General features: G+C 38.1%; 1 protein-coding gene across 6 annotated transcripts in view; it reads left to right on the top strand.

The window, feature by feature from the left end:
* Positions 1-19,500, top strand: part of SENP6 (SUMO specific peptidase 6) — a 115,635-nt gene extending 96,135 nt beyond the window's left edge. For 5 of the 6 annotated variants that reach the window (XM_057494332.1, XM_057494333.1, XM_057494331.1 and 2 more), the window contains 8 exons: positions 5,482-5,604; positions 6,555-6,647; positions 9,721-10,151; positions 14,744-14,847; positions 16,035-16,123; positions 17,310-17,378; positions 17,478-17,628; positions 19,153-19,500. In XM_057494332.1, coding sequence (XP_057350315.1) covers positions 5,482-5,604; positions 6,555-6,647; positions 9,721-10,151; positions 14,744-14,847; positions 16,035-16,123; positions 17,310-17,378; positions 17,478-17,628; positions 19,153-19,362 — 1,270 coding nt within the window. In that variant the 3' untranslated portion in view covers positions 19,363-19,500. Of the gene's footprint in view, positions 1-5,481; positions 5,605-6,554; positions 6,648-9,720; positions 10,152-14,743; positions 14,848-16,034; positions 16,124-17,309; positions 17,379-17,477; positions 17,629-19,152 lie in introns of those variants that run through there. The other variant, XM_057494336.1, reaches the window with a different exon arrangement.

The following is a 19,500-nucleotide window of genomic DNA, read 5'->3' as shown; positions in this document are numbered from 1 at the left end:
CTCTAGTGAAGCAGTTACTGCAGAGGCAGAACAGCTTTTGGTGAGGGGGAGACAAGTTGCCCTTTAAATGTCAGTGCTTCTGCAAAAGGGGCAGTTGACTCTGTGGTTCTGGAGGTCATTTGAGTTCTGGTCTGGTGACATACAGAGCTGGGAGTCTTTACTTTCAAAGTGGTACTTTAATTATGAGGATGGATGAAATTACTTAGGTACAGATACAGAATGAGAAAAAGAGCTGTAAAGACAGAACCGAGAGAGTAGATTTTAAGAGAGAGACAGGGCGGAAAGCTGCTCCCATGAATGAATCCTGAAGGTGTTTGAGAGGCAAGAGGAAGAGGCCAGAGAGTGACGGCGTGCGGTTGAGGGCAGGTGAGGTGTTAAAGGAGGGCACGTCCAGGGGTATCAACATGGCAGAGGCACAGGCAGGTGAGGGCAGAGGGGAGCTGTGAGGTCACAGTGACCTTCAGCTCGTTAGGGTTGAGTAGAGCTGGACTTACAGCCCGATCCCCAGGGGATCCTGAGAGCTCCCTCCCTCCCCATCAGGCCTACCGGGGAACCTCCCACTCGCACCGCCAGTGGCCTGGAGCCTCTCCGCCTCTCATAGGAATGGTGGACTGAACTTCCCCTCCTCCCGCCTGACGGCACTGAGGTGGTGCTCGCTGCCCCCGCTGGGGTGCAGTGCCAGGGGAGGCGTACTGGGACACAAGAATTAAGTGACATCCCAGTGTTTCCTAATATTCAAAATGTCTTGATTTCAATTGAAAATTATTTGTTTCACCCAAGAACCAGAGAGATCTCAAACTGAATGATAAAAGACAATCAATAGACAGTCTCCACTGAGATGGGACAGATGTTAGAATTACCTGACAATGTTGTAAGATATTCATCATAAAAAAAATAAAAAATCTTTAATGAAAAATTATGAACGTGTATGAAATGTGGAAAATTAGAAGGAGATAAAGACAAAAGAATAGGAAATTTAAGAACTGAAACTATAATAAAACTTTAATGAATAAGCTCAACAGAGAGTGAGAGAACAGAGGAAAGAGAACGTGAACTAGAAAATAGTATGTGTATCACTAACTACATCCCATTTAAATGCACTGAATATATCAATTAAAAGACTGAGATTGGCCGAAAGGATTAAATATCATAACCCCACTACATCCTGTCTACAGAAAACTCATTTGAAATATGATATATGCAGGTCGAAAGGAAAACTGTAGAAAAAGATATACCATGTAAATATTAAAAGAAAGCAGTAGGTACTATTTTAATATCAGATAAAGTAAACATCAAAACAGACAATTACCAGGGATAGAAAGGGACATTATACAATGATGAAGATGTGAATCCATCAAGAAGACTTAGCAATCCTAAACTGATATGTGCCATACAACAGAGCTGCAAAATATATGAAACAAAAACTGATAGAGCTAAAAGGAGAAATGGGAAAATCCATAGTATATCTGGAGACTTCAATGCCTCTCTCTGAACAGTTGATAGAATAACTAGACAGAATCATCAAGGGCATATAGAAGAACTCAACACCACCATCAACAGGGTCTACTTAATATCAGGGGGTAATATATTCTTATTTATGTAACTCTACCTACCCCCTTCTCAAAGGCACTGCTTTTCCTTTTACAAAATTTAATCGTAATGGAATAAGTTTAGTATGTTATAAAATGTGTCAAAGATTTGCTGGCAAGAAAAACTGTCCTAGACTTTAATTGCCTAACTTTGCAGATGTAGATAACTTTGAGACCTAAGAGACACATTCAAGGACAAGTTCAAACAGTTCTTGATAGCTCAGTCAAAAGATGTTACTTCATACAAATGGCCAACAAGCATATGAAAAGATCCTTGACATTATAAGTCATCAGAGAAATACAAATCAAAACCACAGTGAGCACCACATACCCATTAGGATGACTACTATGTTAATTAACTAACTAACTAACTAACTAACTAACTAACTAAGCTAGTGTTGGTGAGAATGTGGACAAAATGAAACCCTTGTGCACTGCTGGTGGGAATGTAAAATAGTCTAGAGTCTATGGAAAACAGTATAATGGGTCTTCAAAATATTAAAACTAGAACTATCATATGATCCAGCAATCCCACTTCTGAGTATATATCCAAAAGAATTGAAAGTAGAGTCTCAGAGATATTTGCACACTCATATTCATAGTAGCACTGTTCATACTTGTCAAAAGATGGAAACAACCCAAATGTTTACTGATGGAAGAGTGAATAAGCAAAATGTGGCATATATATAAATACAGCATATACTCACCTTAAAAGGAAGGAAACCTGTCACAGGCTATAACATGGATTAATATGGAAGACATGATGCAAAGTGAAATAAGTCACAAAAAGACAAATACTGATTCCACTTAATGAGGTATCTCAAGTAGTCAAATTCATAGAAAAAGAAAATAAATAGTGGTTACCTGGTAGCTGAGGGACAGTAGAAAAGAAAACTGTAGTTTAATAACCAAGTTCCAGTTTTGCAAGATAAAATTCTGGAGATCTGTTTCACAACAACTTGTATATATTTAACAATATTGAACTACACTTAAAAATGGTCCAGTTGGAAATTTTATGTTAATGCTTTTTTTCCCCATAATTTTTAAAAACGGTCTTCTCTCTTAATTCTAATGTATACTACCTTAACAAGCCAAGCTACTGAAAAGTTCAAATGTATTGAACAAAACTTGTTGGATGAAGTGTTGCTCTGTGAATATCATTTAGGTCAGATTTTTTGATAGTACTGTTTGGGTCCCTTTGTCCTCACTGATTTTCTGCCTACTTGTTCTGTCAGCTTTTGAGAAGGTTATTGATTTCCAACAATAATTGTGGATTCATCTATTTCTCCTTTCAAATCTTAGCAGTTTTTGCTTTATGTATTCTTAAGCTCTGTTGTTAGGCACATATATGTTTGTGTCTTACAGTCGATCCTTTTATCATGTAGTATTTCTTTTTATCCTTGACAATATCCTAGTTCATAAGCCTACTTTCAAATGAATGTAGCTATTCTAACTTTCTTTTGATTTGTTTGCACAATGTATATTTCTTCACCCCTTTATTTTGAATCTGTTTAATGTCTTTACATTAAAAAATTTCTTTTTGTTTTCAAAATCATAATTGAATCTACAAAACAGGTTAAACTCCTATATTTTGTTTACATTTTAGTTTATTCTATTTCATACTTAAATAATCTACTTTTTTTTTGCAGTAGAGATTTTATAGTCATTTGTTTATACTCTTGAAATTCTTTATATTTTCAGGAGGCCTCTTGACATTTTATAGTTATACTTTAAAACAAATTTCTTTCAATAAAATTATACTGTCTTCAAGTTTTGCCTTTCTGATGCAAATTAGTATTCCAAATAAAAAAGAAAACCTAACAAAATCTGACATTTAAAAAGAAATCTGTTATATTTGTTAGAAGTTAAAAAGAGGAAACTTTTTTTAAAACTTCACTTTTAAAATAAGTAAGATGGCTGCTACCAGAACTGCTCCTCCTTTTTGACAAGTCATGAACAGACATTTAAATAAATGCCTAAATTGCAAGAAGTAGAAGGGCTTTGCATCTGGAGAATGTTGAACAAAATGCAAAGAAGAAAATTATCTTAGTAAAAATTACTTTCTAAATTACATATGGTTGCAAATTAGCCTTAAAGTCATCTTTTCATCCTACATTTAAAGAAGTCATGATTTGATTGTTAGATTGTCTACTTTTATGAAATGGCAAATGAACAGCTTTACCATGACATCATTATTTAAGTGATTTATACACTGGAAGAAAAAAATGCTCATAAATGGGAGAAATTCCCACAAGTTTTTCGTAATAAATTTGGATTTTCCCTTTAGTTCTAAATTGAGAGTTATGGCTATTCTAATTAAAATCAATAGTTCTGACACACATATGTAAAAAATCCAGAACTATATATATTTAAACCCCTATAAATAGTCACAGAAAGGCTTATATATGTTTATCAGATCAGAAAGACAAAACAAATTACTTTAACAGTCGTGGATTTGTTTATGTAGAAAGTGGAAAGTTGGTTTTCCTAAATCACAAATAACTTTTTAAGTTGAATTAGCACTTTGTTTATTTATCTTAGTTTTACAAAGGGGCCATTGTAATTTGGGCTGGTAAAAGCTGCATGGTTATTCCATTACGGTATGGTTCTCCCTAAATTCAAATCTGATCTGTTCACTACATGCTCTGATTTGAAGATATTATTGTAGAAATCAGCAGTTTGTGTTAAACTGTCATGAGCTGATTCATTGCCTTATAATATCATTTGTGGGGCCACACTGAGTTGTCTTAAAGCAAGAAGTCTGCAAGTTACATCTTTTTCATCAGCACTTGAGCTTTATAATTAACAAGTATGATAAAAGTGACACATCTCAAAGATGTGCTCTCTGGGACATTTGCTGTTTCTGTGCAGATATCACAAGGCTCTCAGACTGTCCTCACTTTAATAAAAAATACGGTTATAAGCATGAATTTGCATAACACCTTTGTGGGAGTTTGGGACATAGACAAATTTACTATATCATAATTTACTTTTGTGATGTAAAGAACCAGTGCTGTTTGTTCTGATATAGACCTATAGAGGAACAACTAAGGCAAGGGAAAACTAGAACTCATGCAAGGTCCCTATCATGAGTCATTGTTACAACTTCACCACTGTGCAGGTTCTATTTCTTCCTTTTTGTAAAAACTAGAATATGCAACATTTATTAACTGTTTAAAACGACACATTACATAAAGATAACAGCTTGAGGTGCAATGCACATACCATACAATTCACCTATGTAAAGTTTATAATTTAGTGGGTTTTAGTATATTCAGACAGTTGTACCGCCATCACCACAGTCAATATTAGAACATTTTCCTCCCCCAGTAGAACCCCAGAATCCATTAGCTGTAGCTCTCCAACTTCAGACAATTACTTCTCCTCTCTCTGTCTCTGTGGATTTGCATATTCTGAACATTTCATGTTATGTGTAAAGTCATAGAGTTTATGGGCCTTTGTGATGAGCTTCCTTCACTTAGCATAATATTTTCAGGGTTCTGTGTAATAGCATGATCAGTATTTCATTTCTTTTGATTACTGAATAATATTCCATTTTCTGGATAAATTACATTTTGTTTTTTCTATCAGTTGATGAGCATTTCTGTCATTTACATTTTTGGTTGTTATAATGTTGCTATGAGTGTTTGATGAATGTACCCTTGTTTTAAAAGATTTGCTCTTTCAGATCATAGTTTTACTCTCAAATACCACTTTTCATTACTTGAGAGTAATCTGGTAATTATCGTTGTCAAGAATATGAAGTAAACTTTGCTAATAACTTCAGTTGTAAGGAATAAATTGATGTGCATAAGAGACACTTGATCATTTTGACTATTTTTAGTATAAACTATTAAATATATTATATTTAGAGTTATTTTTTATAAAATAGATACTTGGTGCTTGAAAAACTGAAGAAAGAAGAGGCTGACCAAATACATATATTCAGTTCTTTTTTCTATAAACGCCTTAATCAGAGAGAGAGGAGAAATCTTCATGAAACAACTAATCTGTCGTAAGTCAATCTCTTTGAAAATATTCAACAGATGTAATAAGACACTCGAGTTCAACTTAGTAAAATTGTTTGTATTTAGGCAGTTTTTAAATTCTATAATCAATTAGCAAAATCAATATAATTCATACTATTATAAAACCTCAAGAATACCTTGAATTCATAATGTTTTAGATCTAATATCTAGATCATATTTCTAAATATGCCTGTTAGTTTAAAAACAGTTACTTAGATACTCAATACAGGTTAGTCTGTTTTCCCCTGGATATTCCATCTATAATACCTAAGAGTGGAACCTGTGAATTTGTACTTTTAATAAGGTCCTGGGATAATTCTTATAAGACCTGTTAGGAAAAAATACTCTGTGTGTTAGGCCTGAGCTGCTTCGTTGATGACCTGTCGGTGCAGTGACTGTGTCTGGCTCTGATGCTCAATGGTGATTGGTCAAAGGCACAGAGTTGGTACATTCTTTTGTTGTTATGTGCTGTTAAATGTCTTGAACTGATGGCAGCTCTGTGTAATATAAGTAATATTTTCTACTATTTCACAGATTGCTAATTGTGCCTCTCCGGGTTAGTTGGTCTTCCTCTGTAATGTGCAATTACGCCTGCTTTTCCAGCGCTCCTCCCTCAGTCATCCCAGGGCACGGTGTGATGTGCGCCCAGCGGGGTGGGGTGCTGTGCACTGTGTGGTACAGCCGAGTGCCGGCTCCGCCGGGCCACCGAGTGAGTAGGAGCAGGAACTCAGTCTCTCTCCTCCAGATTCGGTCATGAGCAGTTTCGCGCCTCCTAGCTCCATCTCAGATGTTCTGTTTCCTTCCCCCAACTTGTTAAATCATGTTATGCAACTGTTTGCTCTGTTAACATCTTAATCTTCGTATTTACAAATTGCTGCATATAAACCGAAGCAGTAGCACATCTCAGAGGCTTGATAGTTTTTCTCTTGTCTTGCAGAATCCAGCAAAAGCGACATGGGAGAGTTAAAACGTGGACCCGGCATGTAGATATATTTGAGAAGGATTTTATTTTTGTACCCATTAATGAAGCGTGAGTCATAATTTCCTTTATGTTAAATGTGATGGCAGTTTTTAGAAAATGTGTGTATGAGGTGAAGAATTCATCCATCTTTAAACCTATGTCTGAAATTTGTATAGTTCTGTATGTGTACTGCTTATTTATGAAAATGAATGGAGTTCTGCAGTGACTCATGTACAGTACTGAATTTTACAACACTGGGCCAGATCTTTCTAATCCATTGTATTCATTCAGTGTGGAATAATGTCACTTTTTAAAAATGGTGTTTCTGTGACCTGGCAAAGAACCTATAGAGACTATACAAAAAGATGATTAGGTCACAGAGTTTGAATCTTTAAAGTACATTTTGGCTCTTAAATAAAAAGAAGAAACCAAAGGATTTCTGTCCTTTGCTCAAGTTGAAAACCAGAAAGCTGATTTCTTGAAAAGATTTGAGAAGTAAATGGGATAAACATTTTGTTATTCTCCCTCAGTGACTAGAGACACAATGATGTGTAGAATAGGATTATTATCTAATTTAGAGTTGAGAGTTGTCCTATTTCATTTTGGTTTTGTGTTTCATGCCCTCCAGCCAAAGATAACTTTGGTTTATTACTTATTCAGGGGAGAACACACACCATGGGCAACTGCGGAGCCCCTCAGGAAAGTGTGTTTGAAAAACGTACAGCAGACTGTGGGCTTTGGTTTGAAGATTTGGGGGAAGGTGTAAGGAAGCGGTGGCTACTTGGGTAAAGAGCCAGCACTCACTCACTTAGCGAAAAAGGGAGATAGCTGGTATTTTGGGGGTTCCACAGTGACCTTATGTTTGTCTCTGCTTAGACGAATCGGAAAATGGCCTTCTTTTTCTCATTTTATCATGGGTGCAGAGTAACCTTGTCTGAGGTTGGTTTCTGTAAGATTGTTTATTTCTGATAAGCCTAGCCGTGCCAGGCTTGCTTCTGAATGTGCTCTTTTTTAATTCTTACTACCAAAAGCAAATTTGTTCTGTAGTATAATCAAAGTCTGTTTATTTAAAAATCATGCTTTTATCATAAAATCTGTGCTAATTAGCCCAACCAAAGATAGGTGAGCTAGGTTAAAACATTTGGTTATGGCTACAAAGCCCAATTTCTTCAAAGCTATATATTTAAGTCAAACATAGTATCATAATAAAGTTTAAAACTAACCTTTAATTTCTTCATGCTCCTTAGAATAAGGTTTCTTGACACTAATCTGTCATACAAAGCAACATGTGAGCTGCTTGCTAGGTGAGAGGGAGGATATACATAGCATTTGTCAGAAATGAACTGTGAAAATTCACAATAGAAATAGGATTCAGGGCAGCCCAGGTGCGCCCCATTTGGTCGCTGTATCTCACACAGATGGAAGCTGCCGATGTTGCTTCTCTCACCTTGGTGACAGGTGGCGAACAAAGGTGTACTGTCCTGTGAAGGACTAGGAGGAGACCTGTGCCCTTTCTAGACAGAAGGGTCACCTTCCAGCATGAGGCATAAGGGCTCTTTTTTTTTTGAAGAGGTAAAGCCATAAATATTTATAGACACTAATAATTATATTAGGCTGCCATATACTAGTCATCTATTTTATTTTCAATTTTCTTGGTGGCATTAACTTCTTTAAACTTGAAAGATTATAAGCTATTGTTAAAAAATTGTCCCAGTAATTGACAAGGAGCAGAAATGTAACATTTAGATCTAATCCACATCATAAGATAAGTGAAAGTACCTGTTTTAGCCTCTCCTCTCATTGTTGATTTAAGGTCAGTGTAGCTGCTGTTTAAAGGACTCATAAAAGATAAGCTCTGGCTCCCAGAGGCTGAACTGGCCTCGGTGGCTCTGATGCAGCTTTCTTCTCTCAGCTGGGTGAAGGTAGAGTTTCCCTGGTTTTTAGGTGTGGCAGCAGAAAATGTACGGCTTATCCGTATTGTCTGTCATAACTCGGAAATGTTAAGTATGTTAGACTTAGGTCACAGCTGTAGGTCCGAAGCCCCTGTATTATACTGCATTCAATCAATTTTTAAAACACGCTTTTCCACATTTTAGTATTCTGAAACAGAGGTGTGGCTCCGTCTCCTTGTATTCCCATGAGGAGCGGAGGCAGCTGGTGCTGCCCCGCCCACTGCCCGGCCCCCCCTGAGCCCGCGCACGCCGACCCCTTGGGAGAGAGGCCTCCTCCCTCTGGCCTCCCAGCCCTGAAGCCAGCCTCGGACCTTCCTGCGTAGGCTGTCTGCTGAAGACACAATGCTGTGTCTTAGTATTATTACCTCAGGGAAGGTAGCGTTTTGCAGAAATGAGAACACAGAATGACTTTTATCCATGTCAACATACTCGTTTTTCCAATCAGCAAATATCTACTGGACACCCTTCTATATGACAAATACGCTCAGTTAGGAAGTTCTCTGACGACCTGTCCTAGCACATAACACCGTGCCGAGCAGGTAGTGAGCCCTTACGCAGTTCTTCCTGGGTTAGTGGGCAGTAGCCGACTTCAGTGGTGCAGTGTCTTACTCATGGCCCATGGCCTACTGTTTGGACAAGGAAGGATTTCATATCTTCAGTATTAAGCAATTCATACTTTATTAATAAAAACACAGATGTGATTAGAAAACTATATATTATATACAATAGATTCACAAAATGTTTATTATTATACAGTCTAATTAGACTAATGAAGACATTTTAGTCTTGAGGCTAATTTTCTGTCCTTTGACATGAATAAGCCAGAGGGAAGGTAAATGGGAATGATGAATTAGAGTGATATAATTTACATGTTGTTAAGTTGCCTGAAAAAATAGTGAATTTTTCACTCAGAAAGCAAGAAAAGGTTTAAAGGATCACTTCCAAAAGTAGATGCAGGATACATAATTCTTAACAAAAATTATGTTATTTTTGAGTAGACATTGTATTCTGTTAATAAATCAATGACCATATAAAGTGTTTTTTTAATGGATTAATTTCAGAATTGAAAATATTGGGCATTTTTAATTTGTTCACAAAAGTTTTAAAAAAAACATTTCAATTGATATTTGTTGCCAAATAGAATAAACTTTTCTAATAATGTATTCAGTAGTTTCATTTGTTTTTTACAGTGCACACTGGTTTTTGGCTGTTATATGTTTCCCTGGTTTGGAAAAACCAAAGTATGAACCTAATCCTCATTACCATGAAAATACAGTCATGCCAAAATGTCCAACTGTAGAGGATAGTTGTATTTCTTCTCCTTCAGCCAGTGAAACGGACAGTTGTTCACAAAACTCTTCTGTCAAGCCTGTAATTAAGAAGATGCTAAACAGAAAGCATTGCGTAGCTGTAATTGATTCAAGTGCTGAACAGGAAGAAAGTGACCCTCCTTATCGGAGAAACATGTGCAGTGTGAAATGTAGTCTGAAAAAGATAAATCATACTGCAAGTGAAAATGAAGAATCGAATAAAGAAGAATCTGCATGCCAGAAAGTTGTTGATAGGAGTAAAAGTGAGAATGGTCTACAGAATGAATATTTAAGTTCTATGCACCATACAGGTATGTTTCTAATGCTTTGAAAAAAATCAAGGAATTCCAAATAAGTTGGATATTTTTATAAACAGGATTAAGATTTCAGGGTGCAGTTTTTTTTTTAATGTTTAAGAAGATAAATTTTAATGTGTATTTTACCACAATTAAAAATCTCAAGACAGCCCAATAGGTGTGAACAAATGCTACTGTAAAAAAATAACTTAAAGATTTAAAAATCATAGTTACATATAGGTACATAGATTACAGAGTCAAATACATCCAAAGCCTTAAAAAGCTCTAAAAGCTTCTCCACCTCTCCCCTGAAGCAAACTCTTTCAACTGGATTCCTGGGTATTTCCGTCCACATTTCTAAGTGACATATTGCTGCTCCTTGATTCTGATGTTTCATTTTTGGGTGACATCCATCGCCTTACCAGCATGGAAGGGGAGGCTGGCACCCCGTCACGTCCTTCCTGGCTCTCAGGGTGCAGTTTTTTTTTAAGTCAGATTGATTGAGGTATAATTTACTTATAGTAACATTCACTCATTTTATAAGTATAGCTCAGTGAGCTTTGATAAATGTATACAGGCATGTAATTACTACAACGATCAAGATTTAGAACTTCCCATCACTCCAGAAATCCCCTTGTGCCTTCTTACAGTCCATCTCCTCCCTCTCCTCCTCCAGAGCACAGTTCTAAAATTGTACCACAAGGTCTACATTTCCCATTTATAAGAACTTGAATCTATTTTTTATTTCACAGGAAATTATAAATAGTAGTTGGATAGTCTTAGATAAGTAAGGCAAATTAGTTCAGTCTTCTCAATTTACAGATGGGCAAATTGAGATCAAGTGGCAATAAGCAGAAATTAAAGTTTCTCTTCCAAAATAGTTGTTGACATTCAAATTAAATGTTAGTTTCTTATTCTGCCCTCTTCCTTGGGATTTTTTTAGTGTAAAGAAGGATACTGGTCCAACCTCTGCTTTTTTATTCACCTTGAGTTCTAATATACTGCTTTTTTTCTTTGAATGAGTTCAACATTTCCAGCACTAGTTACAGATATCTCAGGTTTCTCTTCAAATACTTAAATTTCATATCTAATCAATTGTAAAGTTATCTCTCCAACCCGAAGTAAAATGGTCTTGTAACACCCATAACATGCTATAATATGTGCCTTATAAACTTATTAAAAAGTGAATAAGTCCAATACATTTTCTTTGGAGTTCAAAATCAGTATAAAGCTTGAAAAATCAGGAATTCAGAAAGAACCTTTATCAAAACTTGTAATTGCTGAACACACTCCTGGTACCTCTGCCAGCTCAGTAAGTCAGAAAGCTGTTGAGAAGCTGCCATGAGTCCTGGAGGGCTGATCTTTGCCCCTCTGGGGGAGGCACATGGTAAGAGGCTGGAAGGGGGAGATTTAGCAGATGGTACAAAAAAGTGCATCAAAAAACAAGCAGAGAAATACTTCCTCTTTTCCAGCTCACTTTCTTTTCCAGTCTGTTTCTTCAAACGGGATATGAAATGAAGATAGGCAAAGTAGCAATTCTTTCTCAGTTTTAGTATTTTAGTACTTGAGTAGAAAGAAGTTAAAAGAGGCAGTAAACAGTCACAGTAGGGATTAATTACTACTTTGGGCATTCTGAGGACTCAGCCTGCAAGGCGGTGTGCACCGTTTTCTCATTCCCTTTGAAACAGCCCTGCCAGGTAGTGTATGAGAAGATGCTGGACATTACTAGTCATGAGGGAAGTGTAAACAGAACCACAGCGAGATTCTTCTCAATCCTGTAGTAGCGTGGCTGGAACCACTAAGTCAGGCACTAACCTGGTCAGTATTGGTGAGGATGTGGAGAAATCGGAGCCCCTGTATATTATTAGTGGGAACGCAAAATGGTGCAGCCGCTGTGGAGGGCAGTTTGACAGCTCCTCAGAAGGTGAACACAGAGTCAGCATGTGACCTAGAAACTGTTTTTAGATGTACACCTAGGAGAAATAAAAACATATGTTCATACAAGAACATATACATGAATGTTCATAGTTTTATTCGTAATAGCCGAAAGATAGAAACAACCCAAATATCCATCAAATGTCAAATGGATAATCAAATGTATATCCACCCCATGGGATGTTATTAGGCAGTGAAAAGAGACAGAGGACTGACATGTGCTACAAGGTGGATGGATCTCAAAAGCAGTATACTAGGTGGAAGGTATCCCCAAAACCACATATTATATGATTCCCTTTGTCTGAAATTTCCTAGACAGGAAAATCTATAGAGTACATTAGTGGCTATTTAGGGCTGGCATGGGGGGGCGGGGACAGAAATGTGGGGAGAAGGGAGTGATGGCTGGAGGGCACAGGGCTTGCTTTTAAGGTTTAAAACATCTTGAAGATAGTTGCACATATGTGCATATATACCAAAAACCACTGAATTGTACACTTTAAATGGGTGAATTGTATAGTATGTGAATTGTATCTCCATAGAACTATTTTTTAAAGTTCTCCTTTGATCAGTAATCTCATACACTTTAATGTGAATTCTGATTGAAGTGCATGACTTAAAGCAGTGGGACAAAGCCTAAGGCTTCATATATCCAAACCCCAGGGACTCCTAGTGGCCCTCCTCTGCAAGGTAATGTTCTAGTCAATGAGTAGCCAGTTAGATTTGAGTAGATACCCTCACAGATCCTAGTGGAGACCAAAGGAAAGAACCGTCTGTTTTATGTGGTATAAAAAGGTAAACCACATAAAACAGATGGTTCTTTTAAAAACATAGTTTTGTTTTTGTTTTCAGTGTGTGTGTAACCATATCAACGATATCTCCTTAAAGGAAATTAATTTATCTTTATTGTGTGTGATACACTGATATTTTCTATTATTTTTAATGCTTGTCTTAACCCAGTAATGACAGTGTCCCACAGATGGACAGGCAGTGCTCAGAGTAGGCCTGCACATTTCTCAGGAATGAGGTCCCAGGCTGTCCTCAGATTTCCAGGGGGTCACTCACCTAAACGCGCGCTCAGTCAGAGTGCTTCCCGAGGTGTTGTTACTGCCTCGGGTGAGCAGGCTGTCCTGTGCAAGGTGATGACACTAACAATCAGGATCAGAAGAGCATGTAAGAGTTTTGATTACGATTCATAACTCAATAATTATTTGTTTGGTGTGGGTGTAGAGTTGACAGGATTTATTTTAACCATTGAACACATAACTCACAGTGCTGACTACTCATGTCAAATAACATGCTGTTGTCAATAGATGGACTTATATCCCAGGGATTCGGTTTTTAAGGTCATCGGTAGGAAAATACTAATGTGTGGTATCACTACTTTCACTTGCTGTTTTCTCAGCTGGGCATCATAGAAAGAGCCACTTTGCTGTGGTACACGAAAACTGTGTGTGTGTGTAAACTCTAAACCCCACTCAGCATCTCCACATGATCTCACTTTAGTAGAGGCTCTCAGGAACTGGGACTGATCCCTTCTCAGTTTACACCAGGACATTCCTTTATTGAACTAAAGAAATAATTGAAGGAATTGACTACACCCTTTAAATTATTTTTCTCCCTTTTTTGGAATGCACATACATTAATATGTATAAGGTTCATATTTACATGACAAAGTTTCTATAGATAGGAACAATTTGCCGCTAGAAAAACTTGTTTGTAATTGACTCTTTCTGAGTTGCCCGAGGATTTGGACAAATTTATTCAAATCTACGTATTTTAGCATCAAGCAAACATAAAAATACAGCTTTTTGGAAAAGATAAATTGAAAAGGCTATTCTGTGCATAACAAGAGGATTTGCCATAGTATTTTATTGATTATTTTATGTGGTATGTTGCTGATCACAGCATTTAGTTGTATATATGTACACTTTCAGGAGCACATTTTATTTTGCTGTCTTCCCATCCCATCTTATATTAATGTTCTTTATTCCCTTTTAATAACTTATATACCAAACTTAATTTCATCCTGCCTAAAATACCTTAAAGTTGTGCTTTTTAAAACTTGGAAGTGGTATGATCTATAGTAAACAGTATGTTTGGAATTGAAGTCCCTGATTCGGGTTTCATTATTTTCATGTAAGTCTTACGTTTTTTGGAAACATTTTGTGTGATTAGCTTCTTTTTATTATTTGTCCAAAAGCAAGCCTATTTTGCTTAATTGTAATCATGTTTACTTTTTTTACCCTGTATTGTATAGTTTTCCATATTTTCCAATTTTGATTTTTGAAATGTACACTATTTCCATTTTATATTCTACAGTTTGCTAACTATTCCTGCTATTGGACATTGAGGTTGTTTTCAGACTACTGTAGCTTTTATTATTAGTTAAAGATCTGGCATACCTTATACAAAAATATCTATAGCCACTAAAACAATTGGTACCAGTTTTTAAATCATAATGAATTTTAGAGTCTCAGTAGTAGAAACAGCTCCATAATTGACATTGTCATCCAGGTTTTATTAAAAGTAGCTTATATTTGTGATATTGCATGCTAAGACAGATTTTGTATCCATAATGACTAGGTACTTGACTGCTAGCACTAATTTTCACACCACATGCTGTAAGGGATATGCATGTCCTTTCCTGAATGGCATGTTTCTTACTGATGCAGATGGCTTGAGCAAAATTAGACTGAATTATAGTGACGAGTCAGCCGAAGGCAGTAAAATGCTTGAAGATGAGCTCATCGACTTCTCAGAGGATCAAGATAACCAGGTAAAATGTAATGCTTGGCAAAAAGATCTGATAGTTTATCTAATGAAGAGTTTTTCTTGTGAGTCCTATAGGTGATTCCTTTCAACCAGTAGCTCATGCCTTCTAGATACGGTTCTCATCTCAAAGTACAAATTCAGTTTTCAACTCAGAAGTTGCCAGGATGAATGCGTTAGTGTTGTTTTGGGGTGTCTAGTTTGGTTTGGGCCACTGTGGGCTAAACTGATATTACCTCGGAAAATTTTAATATAGAACTAATCATCCTGCCCCAGCATAGCCACCACCCCCAGCACCCCTTTCTCAGCTCCTTTAAAGCATTTATGGGCCATACTTTGGTCTCACTTAACCTTCAAGAGGCAGATGTTTAAATTTTTTATTATGTGGTGCATGACTGAGCAAAACTATATATATTTTTCACTTTTCCAGTGGTTCTTTCTCTTTTGCCCAGTTTAAGGTACATGTATCATGGCAGGAGCTATGAAATAAGAGAGTTTTTTTCCCAACACGCACAGACGCAATACACAGATTGTGGTCAAGGTCTTCAATGAGCACTTACTTGCCTGTCCTTGATCAGAGCAGTTGTGTGGACCAGCTCATCTAACAATGTGTAGTATTATTAGCCTTAATTATCGTTATTTCTACTATGGATTATTTCATTTCTAAGGTTGCCAAGGCTTTCTCAGGGAATTAAAAAAACCCTTTGTTTTACATTCAGGATAGTAGATAAGACGCAGTATCATTAACCTGTCGTCTCTCAAGTGAAGTGGATATATGGTTTTGTCAAGGAAAACTTTCCAAAATCCCTTTAAATATTTTATTTGAAAAAATTATTTACATAAAAGAGTAATAACTGTAAGTCATTCATGTCCTATTATGAAGCAGCTATCTTAGGCAGTAAACTGTATTTCTATAAAAATACCTAAAAGAGCAGTAATATTTGACTGTAGAAGAATCAGTGACAGTATATTCAGTATTTAAAAGTTTATTTGAGGTTGAGTAAATAGATGTACCAATTTTTCGTATACTTCTTACCAGCAGTTTCTTTTCATTAAAATGTCAGTGTGTGGCATAGATAATAGGAATCAAGTGACATACCACGTTTTCTAATGTCTGACCACCTCGGTAGTGCTGCTCTGTGAGGTTGTCAGTCGTTCACACTGTTTTCAGCACTGACAGTAGACTCTTCATAGGATGACAGCAGCGATGATGGATTCCTTGCTGACGACAACTGCAATTCAGAAATAGGACAGTGGCATTTAAAGCCTACTATCTGTAAACAGTAAGCATTAACTGTATATCTTGCAAACTATGTGATAATTTTTATTTATGTACTCTCACAGGATAATGCATAATTGGAACAGTGTTTATTCAAACAAGTACTTAAGCAAAAGTCAGGGTCGATAAGGAAAATTGAGTCATGCCCGCTGTCCAGGGATCAGACTGGGGAGATCAGACAGTCATTTTGGTCCATGTATGTGCATGTGTGCACACATCTCCATAGAGAACCACTTCCTTTTGGATATATGGTGATTTGGAGCAGAAAAGGACAAAGAGTTATCATTTGCCTTCCAATCCATAACAAGGGAATCAGAGCTTGTACTGGGTCCGCAGCTCCTGCGTGGGGCTGGGAAGTGACCCGAGGCAGCCCTGACAGGGCATGATGAGGTGGGAACCCCCAATGAGGGGGTCTGTTTTCTTGGTTCTCAGAATTACATGTTCTGACACCTTTCCAGGATCTCCAAACTTCTTACATGATGAAGTGTTACCTATTCTAGACTTCATCTCTTTGAACTTTTTTGGTAGAAAATGTTGGGTGAAATTCCATTAACAGCTTTTGAGAAGCAAATTTCATTTATAAAGGAAATCAGTTAAGAGATCTCTAAATTGTATAAAATTGTAGGCAGAAAGAAACTAGATCTTTAAACATTCCAAGACCCTTTGCACTGTATTAGATTTCCTCACTTACATGGGTTTACAACAAAATTTTGAAGGTTGAATATTATTTATATTGAGTTTTCTAAAGTAGTCTTGCAAAATACACTGTATTCTAACCTAACTTGTTTATGTTATGGTTACCTGTTTTGTTACCTGTAATGGGTTTTAGTTAAAACTAGGGTTATTTTTCTTTTACTTCTCCATGGTCCCACTTTTGGTGATTTGGAATATGGCGATGTTCAAATTTTCATAATTGTTTTGACTTTCTCCTAAATTTTTAAGTGTTTTTAGGAACCAACTGTAGAACTTTAGTAAAATGTAAATTAATATTTTATAATTTAGTGTTTAACATAACCTTAGATTTTTAAGTATTGGTGGGGGGTGTCTGTGAGGTTTATATACTCTTTCCCCTGAGTTTCACTGAGGCATACAAAGGGAATTTTGAAGGCTTTAAATTTTTTGTTAATGTACATCTTTTTATGCCTTTTAACACTATGAAGCACTAATATTTGGACATTTGTACCCTGCAGACCTTGTATTCTACTGATGGACTCACTCAGAGGCCCTTCTCGGTCAAATGTTGTAAAAATTCTAAGAGAGTAAGTTCAAAACCATACCCCATACTTCATGTCTGCTGGGAATGAGAGGCTCGGTCCGTTTTTATGTACATGTGTTCTTACTAACATGCATTCTTACAGGTATTTAGAGGTGGAGTGGGAAGTTAAAAAAGGAAGCAAAAGAAGCTTTTCCAAAGATGCCATGAAAGGCTCGAACCCGAAGGTCCCCCAGCAAGACAACTTCAGCGACTGCGGCGTGTACGTCCTGCAGTACGTGGAGAGCTTTTTTGAGGTGGGTTTCAGTGTGTTGGATCGGATATAATAAATAACAAAGTAGTGTATTTGACTTGATGCTTGTGTAAAAAATACCGTAAGCAAGTATTTTAAAGAGTTTCGAAATTACCATTTCAGAAATTATCCTAGGGAGCAAAAACTCCCAAAACAGAGAATTTTTAAGGCATAGAAAGACTGTGTTTGTGCTTCATCAGATCCAAGGCTTGTTGACCTCACTCCTCACCACTGATCGGGTCTCCCTGTCCGCTGGTCTTCTGACTTTAAGAAACCCCTCCCCTCATTTGGACTGCCTCCTTCACCCTCGTTTTTCCCCTTCACAGATACGTTTATTTCTGGAGGTGTTTCTATTCGCTGTGCATTTCCACAGACCCCACTTCCCCCTCAGATCTCTGTAGTCTGGCTTCTCTCCCGCCCTTACACTGACACTGGGCTGTGGCCCCCAGGGCCTCCTGACACCACTGGCCACCCCCTCCTCTTCACTCTCTGACTTGGGAGGCGCAGCACCACGCATCCCTGTCCTGGGCGCTCTTTACGGTTGTGCGACTCCGTCCTCCTCTTCGTCCACACCCCGTGTGCCACCAAGCCCCGTCCGCTGTCTCCCATGTCCACCCCTGTGGCCCCGGTCTAGGCCCAGTACGCCACTGCCAACGCCAAGCAGCACCCCCAGCGTCCAGCTGCGCCTGCTGCCTTCCGGTTTTCACAAACCCAGACCTGGTCATGTTGCTCTTCCGCTTTAAATCGTGCCGCTGTTGGGGGAAGACCGAACTCCAGAGCGTGGCCCATGCGATCCAGCTCCAGCCCTGTGCCCAGCGTCGCGGCTCTGCATTCTGTCCCCCGCGTGCCGCGCAGCCCCACGCTGTGCTGCCCCTCCTGCCCCCAGGCCTGGAGACATACTTCCTGGCCTGCAGCGCCTTCTCTGCTGCGCCTGTCATCCCGTGTTTGGCTGCCTCCTACTCGGTCAGGTCTTGGTGCAAACAGCCTTCTTCTAGGGACTGTGTGAAGCCCCCAGACACGTGTTCTTGAAGGACTCCATGCTTCCCCTCATGAAAAAAGTATCAGATTGTTTTAGTCGTTACCTGTTTATCTAGACTGGGATCAGCAAACTTTTTTTTTTTTTTTTGGACAAATCTTTTTATAAAGGGCCAGGTAGTAAATATTTTACTCGGCAGCCGTATGGTCTCTGGTCCTCCTCAGTTCCACTACTGTGGCACGTAAGCCTCCACAGACGCCACGTAATGAGTTGGTGTGGCTGTGTTCCAGTAGGGTTTTATTTACCAAAGCAGGTAGTAGGCGCACTTGGCGCACCAGTCCGCCGTAGCCCACTTACCCCTGATCTAGGTGGTAAGGTCCGTAGGCAGAAACTGCCTCACACCACCCGTGTCCAGCGCGATGCCCTGGCTTGTGATAGACAATGAGTAAAATACTAAATCAGGTTTTGATTTTTCACTTTTAACTCTGGAATGCTTTTATGATTGAAACTTACTGTAATTTTCTAATCTGCATTTGATGTTTTTCTCTGCAGAATCCAATTCTCAATTTTGAACTACCTATGAATTTGGCAAACTGGTTTCCTCCCTCAAGAATGAGAACAAAAAGAGAAGAAATCAGAAACATAATTCTAAAGCTGCAGGAGGATCAGAGCAGAGAGAAGCAGCAGCGTAAGGACCCGCGCTCAGCAGAATCGTCTTCGGGGGAAGGCGCCGAGCGGCGTGTCGGCAGCATCTCCGACTGACCCGCTTCCGGGGCTGTAGGCAGTGAAGAACGGAAGTGCTCACTACTCAGTGATCTGGAAATGTTAATGCTTGTATAAATGTCATGTAATTAATTTCCAATGGAGTATGTATTAAATAAAAGTCTGTAAATATGTTAA

This window comes from Manis pentadactyla, chromosome 16, assembly GCF_030020395.1.
Source record: "Manis pentadactyla isolate mManPen7 chromosome 16, mManPen7.hap1, whole genome shotgun sequence".
Lineage (NCBI taxonomy): Eukaryota > Metazoa > Chordata > Mammalia > Pholidota > Manidae > Manis > Manis pentadactyla.
Note: the sequence above shows the minus strand (reverse complement) of the source record. Positions and strands in the feature narration are given on the sequence as shown.